At 51.0% G+C, this 16,659-nt stretch overlaps 1 protein-coding gene and 1 long non-coding RNA gene across 2 annotated transcripts; one reads left to right on the top strand and one right to left on the bottom strand.

Moving 5' to 3' along the window:
* Nucleotides 1-748: 748 nt before the first annotated feature.
* LOC308196480 lies at nucleotides 749-7,749 on the bottom strand. Its single transcript, XR_013952241.1, has 3 exons — nucleotides 7,601-7,749; nucleotides 2,307-5,848; nucleotides 749-1,847 (listed from the first exon to the last, which is right to left on the bottom strand). It is a non-coding gene; the product is annotated as an uncharacterized lncRNA (long non-coding RNA).
* Nucleotides 7,750-7,921: 172 nt separating this feature from the next.
* On the top strand, nucleotides 7,922-16,555 carry ARHGDIB (Rho GDP dissociation inhibitor beta). Its single transcript, XM_080595463.1, has 6 exons — nucleotides 7,922-8,070; nucleotides 11,493-11,681; nucleotides 12,240-12,323; nucleotides 13,182-13,258; nucleotides 14,753-14,816; nucleotides 15,732-16,555. The coding sequence occupies exons 2-6, from the start codon at nucleotides 11,504-11,506 to the stop codon at nucleotides 15,929-15,931; spliced, it is 603 nt and encodes a 200-aa protein (XP_080451589.1). The 5' UTR covers nucleotides 7,922-8,070; nucleotides 11,493-11,503; the 3' UTR covers nucleotides 15,932-16,555.
* The last annotated feature ends 104 nt before the right edge of the window (nucleotides 16,556-16,659 follow it).

Here is a 16,659-nt window from a genome sequence, read left to right as displayed (position 1 = left end):
GTGACACTGGGGACGTGGCTAAGCCCCTGATGTTTCCTAGCAGGGGGTGCTCGGTGGCACCAGGCCGCTCATGCAGCTCCACGTTACACATCTGAGCAGTCCGCTTGTGCTGCTGTCCCCAGGCTTCCTCAGGGAAGGCGAGGATCCTGCTTTTCCCCTTCTGTCAAGGTGCTTAATGTGCATGCCAGCACATCGTTGCAGGCCCCAGGCTCTCAGGCACCAACACTTTAGGACGTGCCAGGGCTTTTTATAGCAGACGATATAAAACCCGTGTAGCCTGTCATACACTTCATTAGCTACCGGAGAGTTACATTTTCTTGCTCCGAGCAGTGAGCCTGGCCTTTGTTCAAACAGATAACAAAGTCTTGCCACCTAATGCTCTCAAGAAGTACACTGGTAGGATTTTATTAATTTACACAAACATTTCCCTGGTTGGTATAAATAAAAAGAAAAGCAGAATGAATCTTCTCGTTTTTAGTCACCCCCAGATCTCAAAATACAGAGCAAATTTTCATCACCCCTAACTGTAAATATGGAAACTGGTGTACAGAAATCTCAGAGACCTGCAGATAAGACCCATCCACCCAGACATCTGCTGTGGGGAGCGATGAGCTTGGCCATGCAGCACAAAGAGCTCAGTACTTTATAACTTCTTTGTGATTCATCGTTTAGGAGCATCCCCCTGCTCAGAGCTGAGTTGTCCCAGGAGAAGGCAGTAACGTGAGTAAGCGTCCTTTCTGTGCACTAACTTTGCTTAATGTCTGCTTCCAGGCTGTTGGTGGTGCTGCAGTAGGACTGAGCTTGTTAGATCATTTTTAAAAACTTCCTTTCTTTCCTATTGTTGCTCTGTCAACAATTAGAATATCTGTTTTTCTTTTATAAAATTATTTTCCTCCTGAATGGCATTTACCAAACAAGCTTAACATTAAAGTCCTGAACTAGGACATTTTTTCACTTTTTTGATCAAACACAAGGAGTTAATCTTGTTGTCTATCTGGCTGCCAGAAGCCAGAGCATGTTGTTGCTTTTAAAAATGTACCTGAATAGCACATTTTTTACAGTATTGTCTCAAGAATCTTCCTTAGTTTTTTTAAAATTTCATTATTGATTCTTTCTGTATGAATTACATGCCATGTACCTGCAAGCGGTGATTTAGTGACCCACTTGCACTGACTAAAAGTGATCACACATTGAACCAAGCATGGAAGTCTTGTTTAGCTTCATTGCTAAGAAGAAGAAGAAAAAAAAGAAGAGGCTCCAAGATTTTATTTATTTATTTAAATGGAAATCAGATATTTACAGAAGTTTATTCTGTTTAAAACAGTGAAGCAAACGATTCAGTGTCACTGGGCTAAGAAGACAAAACCGTGCACAAGTCAGCTCCAGATGTCTTCTTTCCTGACAGCTCCTCTTCTCATTTTGCTCTGAATGATCAATTCTTTCTCCTTGGCAACCAGCAGCCCAATCAAGAGAGGCTCTTCTAACACATTTTGGTAAAATGTTTCTTTCTTCTTCTTAAGGAGACACATCTATTCCTATGGCTTTCACACCATGCTACAGACTCTTTCCTCCTGCTACTACATAAAAGCGCTGCTGTGCAATCCCATTCAGTTCGACTCTTTGCCACCACCACCATTATTAGGATTTTTTTTTTTTTGAAGTAACAGATGAGGCTTTCAAATAGAAATGATTGCTTTTGGGGAGCATCTTGCATTCTCCTTGGGAACATTCAGCTAATGGGCAGAGGAGGCAGCTCTTCCTGCTCCATTATCTTGTCTCTTGGGTGGCTGCTTATCTCCCAGACACATGGATGCTAAATGCTCTAGCTGCCATGCTACAGCAGATCTCTGATGAAAATAACCGCAGAAGGGGGAAAAAACAGGGGATGGAAACGTAAATCATATTAAAAAAAAAACAACAACAAACCACTTTTGTTATTGATCAGGTGTATTACCATGGACTAAGCCTTATGTTCTCCCCCCAGGGTTTCACAAATCCTTAGGTTTTAATGTTTTAATGTTTGTTTGTTTGTTTTGATGTTATGTTTTTTCACTGGCAGATTCCAACCCTTCCTTTAATTTAGACCCAGTACATGCTTGCTTTCAAGTGGAGGTACACCCCTCACAAAGTGAGTTAGATCTTCTTACTGGGAGGCCCCTGAGGCCATTTCTGTGCCAAGGACCTGGAGCTGCAGCCCACTTCTGGGGTCCAGTCAAGCACAAGAAGCACATGATGGACGAAGTGAGCTGGTTAGGAGCTATCACTGCACACTGGGTTTACACGTGTTGCACAACGCATGTACTCACACATTCACATACACAAAGATCCATTTGCAGGGTACATAGCTGAAGGCATACAGTGACTGTAAAGGTTAAAGGTAGCTATAGAACAAAATGCAAATAAATGAAGGGGGGGAGAGGGAAAGGGGAAGACTTTCCCCAGTGACCAGCTGGGAATAGCAACAATGGGGTTCCATAGGAGCATCCTCCCTTGGGGGTCTCACCAGTGCAGCAGGTGATGATGACAAAGGTGATGAGGATGACAATTGCTTGCCATGCTTTTCCTTGGCATTATATAATTTTCATCAGGACCCACTTATTGATTATTTCTGGTTATGACTCTATTAGCTCTGGGAGGAGAATGCTAGGAGAATTGCATGCAAATGTTGCACATTCGTTGGTTGTTACGATTCCGTGTGTATATATTATTGGATAATAGCTACTGAGAATTTAAATAGCTCACCACATTTAGTTTTCTATTTTATACACTGAAGTCTACAAAACAAGAGGTGAAGAAAGAGAGGGAGGAGGGCCAGTTCTCACACCAGTGCTTTCCGTGAGAACCTGCCACAAAAACACTGTGGGGGTTGGCAGGGGCAGGGCCATGGGAGCCTTAATACAGGAACAGCACAAGTGCAATAAAGGAAGAATGTTGGCACAGAAAGGCTGATAACCACCGCCTCCCTGGCTCCAGGGGAGGCTGCACAGCTGCAAGCAGCGCGCCCTGAGCACTGCTGTGGCTGAAGCACCAAGGCACATGGAGAGCTAGCGGGGTCCTGGGCACAGCCTCACACCAAGCCATGAATTCCAGCATGAAGTCGAGCTCTGTTGAAATGAGCATTTAGCATGGGCAAGGCAGAGTGCAGCTGGCAAGGAGATTTTCTAAGGCCAGCAGAGAAAAGAGGATGCCACAGCTCTCCTGATTTAGTCCCAGCTTCAGCTCCGGCTGTGTCGGAGGGAAGGAAGCCACGGTGCATGTGGGAGAGCTTGGATAAATACCTCCCTAACACCCTGCCTGGCGATCAGCTTAGGGCTGAGATTTGATTACACGCGCTGAGATCTGACCTTACATAACCACCCGTTTTCTGAGAGGCCCCGAAATAATCCAGCCCTCTTTCAAAGCCTGCGGTGGTGGGTGACTCCTCCAGGACAGCAGCCCCGTGAGAGGCAGGCTCCTGCCCAGCAGCCGTTGAGAGGGACAGAGGGCAGGAGTTGCTTTCCTCCACGCTGGGCCCTGGAGTGCAGGGCGTGCAGAGGAGACATCCCTGCTCCCTGGAGGCAGGGACCTTCTTCCCTACACCCATCCCTGTCCTTCCTCTCTCCCTGGCCCTTTCCACCTTCACTCTCCCTCTCCTTAACTGGGCTGCTGTGTCCATCCTCAGCATTTCTCAGGATGGCCTCTGGAGGAAACAGGCTCTGTCTGCCTGCACCCCGTCATCCCCAGCCTCTTTCCCTCTCCCTGCCTTGCCATTCTCCTCGCTCCCCCAGGGGAGGCAAGGCATGCAGGAGAGACATGTGAAGTCTTTGCACACCTTGAGGCTGGAGACAAGGGTTATGGGATTAGCACGTTAACTGGCCTGAAAGCAGCTTAGACAAGCATTAAATCTCCAATCTTCTCTCCATCTTTCAAGGAAATCTCTTCTGGAGGAGCTGGAGAGATGGAGCACCCAGTCACGCGTTCTGGGTTCAGCTCCTTGCCTGGCTGAGAGCCCACGAGCCTTGTGGGCAGGTGGTTTGAAGGGACTGCTGTGGCTCCGGGGGTGGGAAGCCCAGCTGAACCCTTCCCAGGGGCTCTGTGTCTAGCCCCATCCCCTCCTCCCTGCCCACCCCAGCAGCTGCACACACCCTCGCAGTGCTTTAGGAGGGGCGGGTGGCACCGAGAAGGGAGAAGACAGGCGCCACGTGTGCTGGGCACAGCAGGATCAACCTCAGGATGCTGCCTTTTAAAGCAAACCCTGGGTTGCCTTGAGCCTGTGTTTTCTTCACGCAGAACGAATCCATGCTTCACCAGCTGCATTCCCCGGTTCATCCTGCTTAACCAGAGGTGGAGGAGGCAGTGCTGGGTTTACCAGGGAGCCGGGTGGCACCTCCTGATGCAGCAAATGCTCCCTTGTACAGCAGGGAAAGGCCCCGTGTCTAAACACCCTGACCTGCTGCCTTCCTGTGCTCGTCTTGTGACTGCCTCAGGCCCGGATCACCCTGTGATCTCTGGAGGAGAAGAGACCTCCACATGCACTGAGGGACACTACCCGGCCTGGGGACACCCTCTGCCAAAAGAGATGCTGCCCTGCAGCAGTTGTTGACATCAGTTTGCTGCACCATGAGGTTGTCTTCCCGGTGTAGTGCCTGTAGTCTTCCTGGAAACTGTGGAAAGCTTGAGGGGGAGGCAAAGCTCATGACGGTGACAGGATTCGGCAGTGTTATTCATTAGCGAGCAGTGTGCGCCAGCAACACCCTGTGCTGAGTTCAGCGCAAGTGCAAATGAATAGCTCCAGACCAAGCCACTTTACAAGAGCAGTGGGAAAAATATTATATTATCGAGCCTCTTAAAACTACAGACAAGGATTCCCCACCCAGACTGAAATCTACCTGTAGTCCCCATGCTGGTGCTTTCCAGCCTGGGAAATTTCAGCACCCACTTTGAAAGTTTTACAGTTAAAGAGCAGATCAAAGTACAGGATTATAACAGGTGACGTTTTCCTGAGTTAGTCACTTCTAAAGGCTATAAAATAGTTTCCTTTCCTCAAATGCAGCCGTCTCTTCTGGAGATAACATTTAGCAGCACACCACAGCAATGTAGCACCAGGAAAAAAAAAATAAATTCCAACACAGAAATGGTGGACAGCTTGTGGCAGCAATCCAAACACAAATAGAAAAAAAGATACCATGCCTATTTTATTTATTTTTTTAACCTTAAAATTTTTAAGAAAGTTCAGGATATGTTGGGTCCAATAAGGTGCTACAGAAGGCATTTGACAGTTAGGAGTAAAGGTTGTAGTTGAAGGATATGCATTTAAAAATTTGAATAAGGTTTTGGATATTGACTTGAAACAAGTTTAGATGTTAGTGGTTGGTTACATGTATTAATGTGGTCAACTAATTGTACAACTGACTCTGTTCAGTGGAAAGAAAGTAAATAGGACCTAATAATATTTAATATTTAGTTTATTTAATATTTGATTAAATATTTTAAATATTATTTTCCAACTAAACCCACATTTGAAACATTGCAATTTCTTTTGCAACGCAGTGGGTACAGTCTAGCTGTTGTCCTTGCCTCCTTCTGTCACAGACGTAAGAATTGGCTGGGGTTGGACAAAGTCTGCCAAGAGATGATCTTTGTTGCATGGCATCAGTTTGTCAGAGATGAAATACGTGGTGGTAGGGATTTGCTTTCAGTGATGTTCTGCTGCAACACTGTTCAAAACCTGCCTTTCTTCCAGCAGATCAGTGACGTGGTTCCCCAGCGGGATGTTGGATGTGCCAACCTGAAGGATGACGCCTGGTTTCTAAGCTCCCATCTGCTCTCCATGGTGCGTATCCAATGTCTGCAGTTTCTTCTCACCTCTCTTACCAACAAGAAGATGAAGCACAGAGCAATAACATGATTTGTCCCTAATTACATACTGGCTAGTTTCTAATCTAGGAGTAAACCCCATATCTCCTGTGTTCTAGGCATTCGTGCCAGTATAGGCTAAGCGTACACACCTGTGGTGGTGCACAGATGTACATACCTACACCTCTATGCGCATATTTGTGGATATACTGGTCTTGATGTATGCTCACATACTTTTCGAAATAGTGTGTATACAGCTACACAAAGACACAGGCAGTCCAGTATTTATCTCCAACAACAACAACAACAACAAGGAAATAAAACTAAATCCAACCATTCACCAGCAAAAATGATCGCAATAACTCTAGAGTTCCGATTGCTCTGGTTTCTCTGTACACAGCCACTAAACCCAAGGAACCCTCAAGCCAAGCCATGGGCAAACAGTAACCTCAACCCACACACTTTTCTGGCCAGGGCGTTCTGGTCCCCAGTGCAAACTGGGAATTCTGCTGAAATTGGAGATAGTCAGGACACTTCTAGAACCAATCCAAAAAGTTGATTTATAAGACACAGAGGCTACAAAATAAGACCATCTTCTCAAAGCTCCCTGTAGTTAACACACCCAGCTCTTCACAGCTTGCCCAGGCCTGTTCACGCAGTCCAAGCCACCATAATTTGGTATGGCCACTGAAAGAACTTGCTCTGTCCTTTCCCCATCCCCATGACCACACAGCCCCTTCTCTTGTGCCAGCACAAGTGAACAAGGATGGAAAACTCTTCTTTATATACTTTCACATCTGTATTTGTATTTGTGTGTATAAACTCACTGCTATATACTTATGTATTTGCTTACCTATTTTTGGCAGGTATGTTTAAAACTCAGCTCAGTGCTGTGTTCAGCTCAATTCTCTTGTGCTGGCCAACAAGAAGGGTAAGTGTAGGAGTGAGAAAGAGCAGCAGAGCATAAAATAATTTCTCTTGGTCATGGAGCTAATTCATGGAGGCTTAAAGTGTTTCTAAGGCTGCAGCTCTGGCTAAATGGAAATCTATTGCCAGCCAGAGATATGCTCTGTTTGTCCCTTGAAATGCATGAGGGCAGAATTCAAAGTGCCTTCCATAGCTTGAATCAAAGCAATGTAGGCTGGGAAAGTCATCCCCCCTTTCTGAGATCAGTCTCAGATCTGACAGAGATTCCTCTTACTTAGTTGTCTGCAGCCTTTCAAAATTTGTGTATGATAAATATTTTCTAATAGACACATGGATCCCGGGCAGTGAATTGAATCCCCTTGACAATAGATTTGTTTTGCTCAGTTTGCTTCTGCAAATGCATTAAAAGGAGTCCATCAGTCATTTCAGATCCAGATTTGTTGGTTGCAGACCAATGATCCAATTTGTTCTTGAATTCTGCGCTGAGGATTATGTGTGTGGAGGAGCTATGCGACTGGAGAACTAAGTGAGCAATTTGTGAGTGGAAGAGGAAGATTAAAATCTGCTGATATTTCAGAGAGGAAGTGGTGTAAAATCTTTGTGATCATTTAAGCATCCCTAGGAAATGTGAGCTTATTCCTGATGTAGCTGGTCTTTGAAACTGCTTGTCGGAAAATGGCTGAGAGTTGGGAACACGCGGCTGGATGGGAACAATTCGCTGATTAAATGCAGCAGGTAGCATGTGCTAACCGGGAGAAAACGAGGTTCGTGTGTAACTACCTCCATTTACAAGCCCCCCACGTATGCACGGATGCACACGACCTGATTCTCCACTTACCCTCAGTATAAATCGGTGTAACAGCAGTATAACAGCAGTATAACAGCAGCGTAAATGGGGGTCAGCTTTCCAAATCCACCTTAATTACAGCATCCCGAGCAAGGAGGAAAATAAATACAACTAAAAGCGGGGCTGAAAAACAAAGGGCCACCCCCAGGTGCAGCAGCGGGCACAAAGAGCCCGGGGCCGCGCAGGGGACAAAGCGGAGCAAGAGGCGCGCGGCGCAGACAAAGCGGGGCAGGGCGCTGCGCCCCCGTGCGCGGAGCTGGGCGGCATGCGGAGCCTGCCCGCGTCTCGGGGCTTCCTCTTCGAGTGGGTTGGTGGTGGTGGCTTTTTTTTTTTTTTTTTTTTGAGCGTGTGAGTGTTATTTTTTTTTTTTTCCGCCAACTTCCTTCCTGCTCCAACTGCCAAAGCTGAAAGCGGAGCGCTGCGAGCAGAGGAGGACCCCGGAGGCAGGCGCCGCGCAGGCAGTGAGTGCGGACCCGGGCAGGGGGGGGACCGTGGGCCGGGGGGGCCGGGGAGGGGGCGAGATGCTGCGCCCCGCAACTTTGCGCCTTTGTTCTGGCTTGCGGCTCCATCGCCCGGGGAGACGGGCGGGGAGGTCAGGGCCCTGCCCGCATCCTCCGGGGAAGTTGCGCTGGGAGGGATGGGGATGGGGCGGGGGGGCAGAGGAAGGGGGGGCGGCCCCCGTGCCCCCCGGGGTGGCGGGAGGGCACTGGCACGGGCAGGGGGGTGGCGGCGGAGGGGGGCTCCCCGCCTGGCACCCCGGGGTGCCGGGGGCGGCAGGGCGCTGGGCTCCCCCTCTGCCCTCGCACCCTGGGGGTGGAATGGGGGGCGCCGGGCGGGCAGGCGCGGAGCTCCCCCGTGGGGGAAAATTGCTGCCCCCCTGCCAAACCCGCTAACCGGAGATAAGCCCTGGCTCGGGTGGAGATTTGGGGAGGTTAATTAGGTGCGCAGAGGGAGCGTGGATAAAATGTTGCCCCTCTGATGCCCCTCCTCGTGCCCTGTGACAGCGGGGCGGGGGGGGTGAGGAGGTGCCCACCACCCACCTCATCTGCAGCCCCCTGTCCCCAAAGGCTGCGGGAGCGAGGGCAGCCCCCACCCCGGCACAGGCAGTGCTGCTGCGAGAGCGTGATCCCTCCGTGTCCTCCTGCAGCCATGTCTGAGGGGGGGTCCCTAACGCAGCCCTGCTGCTGCCTGGGAGCTCCTGGGCCTCGGAAGCACAGGCAATGCAGAGCTGTGGGTTGGGGCTGTGGGAAAGCAAGAAAAATAGGGCAGAGTGGGGCACAAATCAGCCAGATCTCTCCTTGTGTAAACCGTTTATGGGGTTAATATTTTTTGCTTTTAATATATCTCATGGCCTGAGGCCCAGGGGGTCTCTGTGCCAGCAGAGCCCATGGCCTGGGCAGTGGCACGGGAGCCCCGGCATGCTGACAGGTGGGTGCTGACACGCTTACCCACGGAGACTCAGCGTGCCTGAGCCCTGTAGCATCTCTCTGCTTGCGGAGTCCCCAGAGCTGGGGCGAGCAGCTTCGGCGCCCAGGGCTGCGCCCAGCCCCAGATCTCCCCGCTACCTGGGGCTCTCCCCAGCCTCGGGGAGCTGCTGCCTGTGAGACAAGGGCAGGGGCAGCGGGGATGTGAGCTTTCCTCATGGTGACCTCCCTGCCTGGGAACGTCGTAGGAAGTGGAGAAGCGCCAGAGTGGGGTCTGATCAGTGCCATCTTGCAGAGACGCGCTTGAGCTGGGGGTTGTTCCTGCCAGGCAGCATGGCTGGTGCCGTTCTGCATGGGCTCTTGCCATTGGCACAGCAGGCTGCCTGCATACCCCTCTGGGAGGTTTTCAGAACCTAAAAGCACCCCCGCTTCAAGTGAGCTGCCCGTGGGCTGGGAGGGAAGGTCTGCGCCATGCGTGACGCAAAGGGAAGGTCTGAGAGATGGGCAGCAGCCAGCTGGTCCGGCCCTGACTCTGCCTCCTCTGTGCATGTGGCCAGCGGGATCTCTCTCTCCTCCTGGGTCTCTCCCCCTCCTGTGATTAAACCACAGCCGTGACATGTGGAGGACAGGGGCAGGCAGACAGCTCTGTTCTGTGGTTCTGGCGGGGAGCTGCTGGTTTCCTTCCTCATTAGGACAAGCTCAGGTGCCTTTCCCATGGTACGCAGGTCCTTCGCACTCCCGGAGCCAGGAATGGGCATGAACTCAGCCCAGGGCATTTGGCTGCTGGGACAAGCTTTTCTTCCTGTCCAGTCGAGCTGGGATTTCCTTTTATTTCCCAGCTGCCCCCCTGCACTAGTTCCTGACTCACGGCAACATGCTGTTGCAAAGCCGTCTTGCATCAGAACCGTTATCCATTGCCATGCCTGGCTGAGTACGCGGCTTGTGCTGCTCCGTCCTTCTCTGTCCCTCTGTAACGTGCCTTTGCCGATATATGCCTCCTTGAATGTTTTCCTCTGATCTCACCTGTGCTGGGATTGCGCTGGGAGGTCTGCGTATTACTCATTGCTGCCTGGTTCCACTTGCTGATTCACTGTGAACTGTTGCATATTTATTTATTTATTTCCGTTCTGCTTCAATGAATGAGAAAACTATCCTGGTAGCTCCCTTCTGGGAAATTCTGGGAGTATTATGGCCACGGCTGTAGAGAGGAATAAAGGTCTTGATGGAGGAACTGCAAGGAACCAGGCAAAAAGTGAATTTCTGGCAGAGACAGCCTCAGAGAAGGAGTTAATGTAAGGATAAGCTGAAGTGAACTGAATGGCCTGTGTAGCTCAACCAAATCACCTCGCTGTCAAACAGCAAGGAGTGGCTTGGCCATCTGCAACACCCACCGGCGCCGGAGGGCACGGCTCTGTCTTTCTGCCTTTCTCTGGAGAACGGGAAGGAGGTTAGGACCATGTGGCTGGCTCTGCCAGGCAGGCAGCTGACAGAGGGGACCTGGCGCAGTGCTGCTCACCTCTCCCTCCTTTTTGCATGCCTTTGTCTCCTCTTTCCCCATCTTGTGCTCTCTGCCAGGCTGCCCATCAGCCTTTCTCTCCCCGCTCTGGCTCCCGTTTGGGATGCTACCCAAGCTGTTTCACTCTGCCAGCACTCAGCATCACGCATCCTGGCCGTGCTGAGTGCGTGGCTGCGAGCCCCAGCCTTCCTGCCTCTCTTTTCCGAGAAGCCCTGCGGATGAAGTGCAGGTATGCAGGGCAGCTCTGCAGCCGGGCTCGATGCAGTCACCCTCGTGCTTCCTTCCTTAGCAGGAAGGAGACCTGGGGGGTGTGAGGTGAGCTGTTCCTAGGAGCAAACACTAGGGATGCCAGCAGATAGACCAAAGTGTGTGCATTTCCTCGAGGGCTTTAGGTAGCTTGCTAATGTAAGGGAGCAGCTGTCAGGTACTTGATCTTTTCATGAAACGCTGTCTGACTGCTGGCTTAAAACAAGAGGGCAAAAGAAACACCCGTCCTTGGTTACATTCATGTCTCTGTGCCCTGCTGCGTGGCTGTGGCTCTTTGTGTGAGATCTCTGGCAGGCGCTGAAGCCTTGTACGGTGGCTTGTAATTGCAGGATTGCCGGCCAGCGATCGTGCTGCAGAGCAGCTGTAAATCACACCGGTTTCAGCCTCCGCTCCCGTGCCTCCTCCCCGCGAGGGAAGGCTGGTGTAGGTCTGCGTGTGCGCGGTGCCTGCAGGGAGAGGAGTGGGGGCAGGAGGGGGTTGTGTTCGAGCCTCAATATCGGCACGGCGGTGTCGGGATTGCAGCCGATCGCTGTCGCCATTTGCCTTTGACGATCCCGCTGAGTTCAGCGCCGGGCAGGTGCCTGCCTGACTGCCTGGGGACTGACCCACAACGTGCCCCCAGGGACGCTGTTCCTCCACAGAGTGATCCCATTGACTGCTCCTCTCTGCTACCCAGACCAAGTGATCATGACTGAGAAGACACAGGAACCTCATGTGGAGGAAGACGATGATGAGCTGGATGGGAAACTGAACTACAAACCTCCTCCCCAGAAAACACTGCAGGAGCTGCAAGAGTTGGACAAAGACGATGAGAGCCTTGCTAAATACAAGAAGTCCCTGCTGGGAGATGGACCTGTGGTGGCAGGTAGGCTGAGCATCCTGTAGGAAAGGGGCTAGGGAGATGCACAGCAACAGTGTGCCTAGGGGATAGGGCAAGGTGGCCTCAAAGAAGAGGGAGCTTGCCTGACCAGACGCTGCTTCTGCTGGAGGACTGGCTACGGGAAGGTGGGGAGATGCATAAAAAGGAGGCAGAGAAGATGCTCTGAGCATTACGTGTAAGGTAGCAGTGAGTGCTAGCATCAGGAAGGGGCTTGTGGTGAGGGTATGTGGACCTCGGAGGACTCCTGAAGGGTTTGAAACGTGAGGGGGACAGCCTGTGACCTTGCTACTCAAAATGATCTTAAGAGGGGAGTCACCTGTAGGGGAAAGACCTCCTGTGTATTGGGATGGTGGCTGGAGGGATCTGTGTTGAGCATCTGGGGTAGATGCATGGTCCTGTTGTGCTAAGAGAAGCCTGGTGTTGCTGGGTGCTTTGTGAGGTGTAGTCTCTGGGTGGGAGGTCAGTGGCATTTCTTCTTCACTTTTCCCCCCAAACACTTAATTTTGCAACCTGAGAGCCTCCCCCTGCCTTTCCTACCCGCAGACCCAACAGCTCCCAACGTGGTGGTCACCCGGCTCACCCTGGTGTGTGACTCTGCTCCAGGACCGATCACCATGGACCTTACAGGTAGGCACGGGCTCTCACTGGGCACACAGGGGAGCAAGCAAAGGCCCCAGCATGCTTCAAGTTGAAAGCGAATTTGTCCTTGGAATACTACAGATGGGTTTTAGAGGAATCCTGAGGGTATGGTAGCCTCGCTTTTTATTTTAAGGTACATTTGTATGAAAAAAGGAGACATAACAGGAAAGTGTTGAGGGTCTTTCTCTTCGTTTGGATTGCCCTATTTGCTCCTGGGTTTCTGCTGCCTTCTCTTACTTCCTGTCAGCTAAGCTCCTGAGCACCAGGGACGCGCATGCATTCGGGCAGCGGGCTGTTGTGAAACTTCAGAACCAAGCAGCGCTGCAGTTCCGGCCCCAGGGCACGTGGGGAGAGGACCAGGCTTCACCTTATAAGGGCTTTTCTGCGCGGAGGGGAAGCTGGGCCCGCAGGAGCCGAGAGGCTTCCTGTTCAACCGAAACCGCGCAGCGCCCGGCTGGCCTCGCGGGCCGGGCAGGGGCTGTGAAACACGCTCAGCTCGCCCAAAACTGGGGCTGGGCATGGCTGGAGCGTGATGCCCTCCTGCAGATAGCTAACAACAGGTCTGCACGTAAATACATTTGCGTGTGTATGCCCGGACCCATGTTTGTTAGGGCGTTTTCGGTGCAGATGTGGACACCGACACATACATGCACTCAGGTGCAGGCATTTTTGCATGTGTGTGCTCACCGTGCAGTTGCTTGTACCCACGTCTGTGCACTTGTTTTTCAGGTGTGCAGTCTTCTGAAATGATCCTCACCTCCGACACCAGTCCCAGCCCCATCCCCCTGGAGGTGGTCTCTTCTCCCTGTCACACCTCTGGCTAATGGCTTGATCCTCTCCTTGCAGGTGACCTTGAAGCACTCAAGAAAGAGACCTTTGTATTAAAGGAAGGAGTTGAATACAGAGTTAAGATCCACTTCAAAGTGAGTTGTTTTCCTTCTGGTTGCTTCTCCTCAGTTGTTGAAGCCAGTCACCAGCAGTCTATCAGATATCTAGAGCTGGACAAGCTGGGCCTTGGTAAAGCTCCCCTAGCTTTAGGTGTCATGCTACCCAACAAGGAAGTGGGCCTTTCCAGAGCATTATGTCTGCCTGCCCACCCCTTGGAAGAAGTTGCCTACTGTCCACCCATGATGGTGAACAACAGGTTGTTTGGAAGTGAAAAAGGTAGTTTTTGGCTGAGTTTGGCTTGATTTTTAGTCACCAGAAAGTCTTTAATTCACACAGAGTGGGAATGGAAAGGAAGAAGAAGAGACGGTGGCCTTCCATAATGTACTGGTTCAGGGTTCAGTCTGTACTGCTGAAATTGATGAATGCATGGAAAAGATTTAATACTGTAGCATTTGGCTGAAGATATCTGAATTTTTCTGTGTCACAATATGCCCAAATGGGCTAATTTCTCCCCCCCTCCCATTAACCACTGTGTCAGCCATTTCTTCTGTTCCCAGCTGAAGATGAAACTTGGTCACGTTGCAGCGTGGCATCTGTCACTGAAGCGATCACCTCCACAGATGTTCGCTGCAGGCAAAGCTGGGTTTGGCGGAGTGCAAAAGGAAGGAGGATAGCTCTCCTGAACCAGAGCAGGGGAAGTGTTAATGTATGGGTTCTGCAGGAAGGATCTCCCTCCCTCTCTGAGGCTCACTTGCTGTCTCAGAGATGGCTTTGTCCCCAGAGACACCTCCAGCTCTCTTTTGTGCTGTGAAATATTTCCGTCTGTATCTGAGCCCTGTTAATAGGAGATGCTTGGAGACAGACGAGTTACTCTAACCCTCTCCCTCAGTCCCAGTGCTTGTAAGAACTGGCACCATGCGGATTCTCCCCAGGATGTAAAAGGATCTGCCCATCTTGTTACCAGATTGAACAGTGCTGCAGGAAGGCGGTGATGCTGGATAGGGACAGCAAAGGGATACATACAAGCTGTCCCTGGGAGATTTGAAGAAAGATAATGAACAAAATGGTGCTCTCCATCTCTTTAGGAGTAACTCGCCAGCTCTCCGTTGAGTTTAGAGGGCATCTGGGAGAGCTCAGTGAATCTTGCCCACCTGTTTGTGCTAAAGGGATGACTCCAGTCACCCATCTCTGGTTTTCCATATGGAAGCTATTAACTGGGAATTCTCTGCTTCACTTTGCTTTGTCCTCATCAGCCTATTCTGAGAATCTGACTTATGTGCCCCTGTCAGCTTCAAAGTTAGGGGAAGGATGGGGAAGGGCAAAAGATGCCCTCAAACACACCAAGGATCTGTAGGTCTCTGGGTGCCTGTGGAGAAGTGATGTTAGGGCTTCCCACAATGTGTCCTGTGCTGAGCCCTTGAGAGCATTGGTATAGAGATCCAAGATGGACATCTTTATAAGGTGGGAAAAACAGCAGACAGAGGACCAAAACCCTCCTGGTGACTCTTACCTCTGGTCACTTTTTGCAGGTAAACAGGGACATTGTGTCGGGACTGAAATACGTGCAGCACACCTACCGGACGGGAGTGAAGGGTGAGTAAGAGACTGTCATGCCCTGCACACCCATGCTCCTACCCTTGCTCAAAGAAGTGTCCCTGCAGATTTGTGCCAGGACAGAGCCTCTCTTGCCACGCAGGAGATAAGACTTCTTGGCAGAGTGCATTAGCCTGCACTTTGTGTCACCCAGGCCAACTGTTTCCTGTGCCTGTGTGAACTGACTGCAAGCCAGCTCTGGTGTCTGTTTGCTGCACCACCGTCTGCAGCAGAAACGTCCCCAGAGACACTGCTTAGATGGTGTTTGCCACAGATTTCCTCTGTATAGAGATTTTCACCTCCCCCACCTGCATTTGAAGAGTGGCTCAGCACCTTGTGGAGTTTGTCAGCCATGAAAATCCTTCCCGATGTACTTGGTAAAATTTAGAGCTGCTCTGCAAACCTTCCCACTGTCCATGGAGACCTGTGCTTGCCCATGACCTCTTGTTCTCTTACAGTGGTGCCGTATCTGGGCTTGGCACAGGAAAGCCACATTTTGCACACACGTCCCACATTTGCATTTTCTGCAAGCAGCCACCACTAAGTCTGAAGCCCATTAAGCATGCAAGTAGCGTCTTCTCACCAGAAAAGAGAAGTAGCAGGGGGTCAAGAAAGACTTCTAGCCGTATGTTCTGGGTGCCCACTCCCCTCTAGCAGCGTGCCCATTTGAGAGGGTGCAGGCCGAAGTGCCTGCCTATCTGCCCATCCATCCATTCATCCTTCCAGCAGTCCTTGTGTTTTGCTTGCCTGCTTTCTAACTGCCTCCACTGAGTGTTCCCCTTGTTGACTACCATCCCTTTCTCTCCACACTACTTCCTTTCTGTCTCATGCTCTTGGCTTATGCTCCTGGCTTCTTCTCTGCTTTATTGTTTCCCCACCTGAGGAGCTCATCCCTTGTGGATTGTTTTCTCCTAGTGGACAAAGCCACGTTCATGGTTGGCAGCTATGGGCCACGGCCAGAGGAATATGAGTTCTTGACGCCTATTGAAGAGGCTCCTAAGGGAATGCTGGCTCGAGGTACCTATCACAACAAGTCATTCTTCACGGATGATGACAAGCATGACCATCTCACCTGGGAGTGGAACCTGTCCATCAAGAAGGAATGGACAGAATGAGTTCACCCGGTTTGCCTTCCCCCTTCCCGTCCCCTTGCCTCCTGCACCAGTCTCCAGGTGGGCCATGCCCACCACGCTGCTCCCTCCTGCCATGTGGCTGGCCACAGCCCTTGCAGCCCTTCCCGTGGGTGCCAGGGCTCTGTGCCAGCCTTGGTCAATGCACAGGCCAGCAGGTGGCCTTTGCTGCTTCTTCTGATACACTGAAAATAACCCACCCGTTCTCACCACTGCCCCATCATGACACATAATGGTTTAAATTGGGAAGCATCTCCCTCCCTTTTTCCCAGTACTTCTTCCTGCTGCCTCCATTTCTCCTTCTATACCAACTCCGGTCCCGGAAAGTGCCTTTTCTAGGAAGCAAGATCACCTCGCCAGCTCCTTGAGTCTCCTGGCAGGGCGGACTGGTCCCTGGAAAATCCCTCTCTGAGTTACACTTGCCATGTGCTCTGACTCATTGTAAATGGCTACTTACCTCCCGTGGTGGTCTCCTGGTTTGTATCTGGTGCCCTACCCTGTTGAAATCCATACTCATGCAGGCAAAATCAGTCAGGGGGATGCAGCTAGATGCTGTAACAAGACTTCAGTGTCTCAAGAATAAAAATGGTTTCTTTCTTCTTCTCTGCATGAGTGTCTCATTCTTTTCTGGAGTGTGGGTATTGTTGCAGCAGAGTTCTGCAGTGAGCTATGTGTGGAGACTGTTATAGGAAGGCTTAAGAGTGTGTTTCAGA

Source organism: Anser brachyrhynchus (assembly GCF_964034855.1).
Source record: "Anser brachyrhynchus genome assembly, chromosome: 1".
Taxonomy (NCBI): Eukaryota; Metazoa; Chordata; class Aves; order Anseriformes; family Anatidae; genus Anser; species Anser brachyrhynchus.
The sequence above is the reverse complement of the archived record's forward strand: the minus strand, read 5'-3'. Positions and strand labels throughout refer to the sequence as shown.

What these genes read in the sequence shown, in the direction of transcription:
- ARHGDIB (XM_080595463.1), top strand. Translation starts at nt 11,504, where the DNA reads ATGACTGAGAAGACACAGGAACCTCATGTGGAGGAAGACGATGATGAG. An exon ending in AGATGGACCTGTGGTGGCAG is followed by an intron (nt 11,682 to 12,239) that starts GTAGGCTGAGCA and finishes TCCTACCCGCAG; the next exon opens with ACCCAACAGCTCCCAACGTG. An exon ending in GATCACCATGGACCTTACAG is followed by an intron (nt 12,324 to 13,181) that starts GTAGGCACGGGC and finishes CTCTCCTTGCAG; the next exon opens with GTGACCTTGAAGCACTCAAG.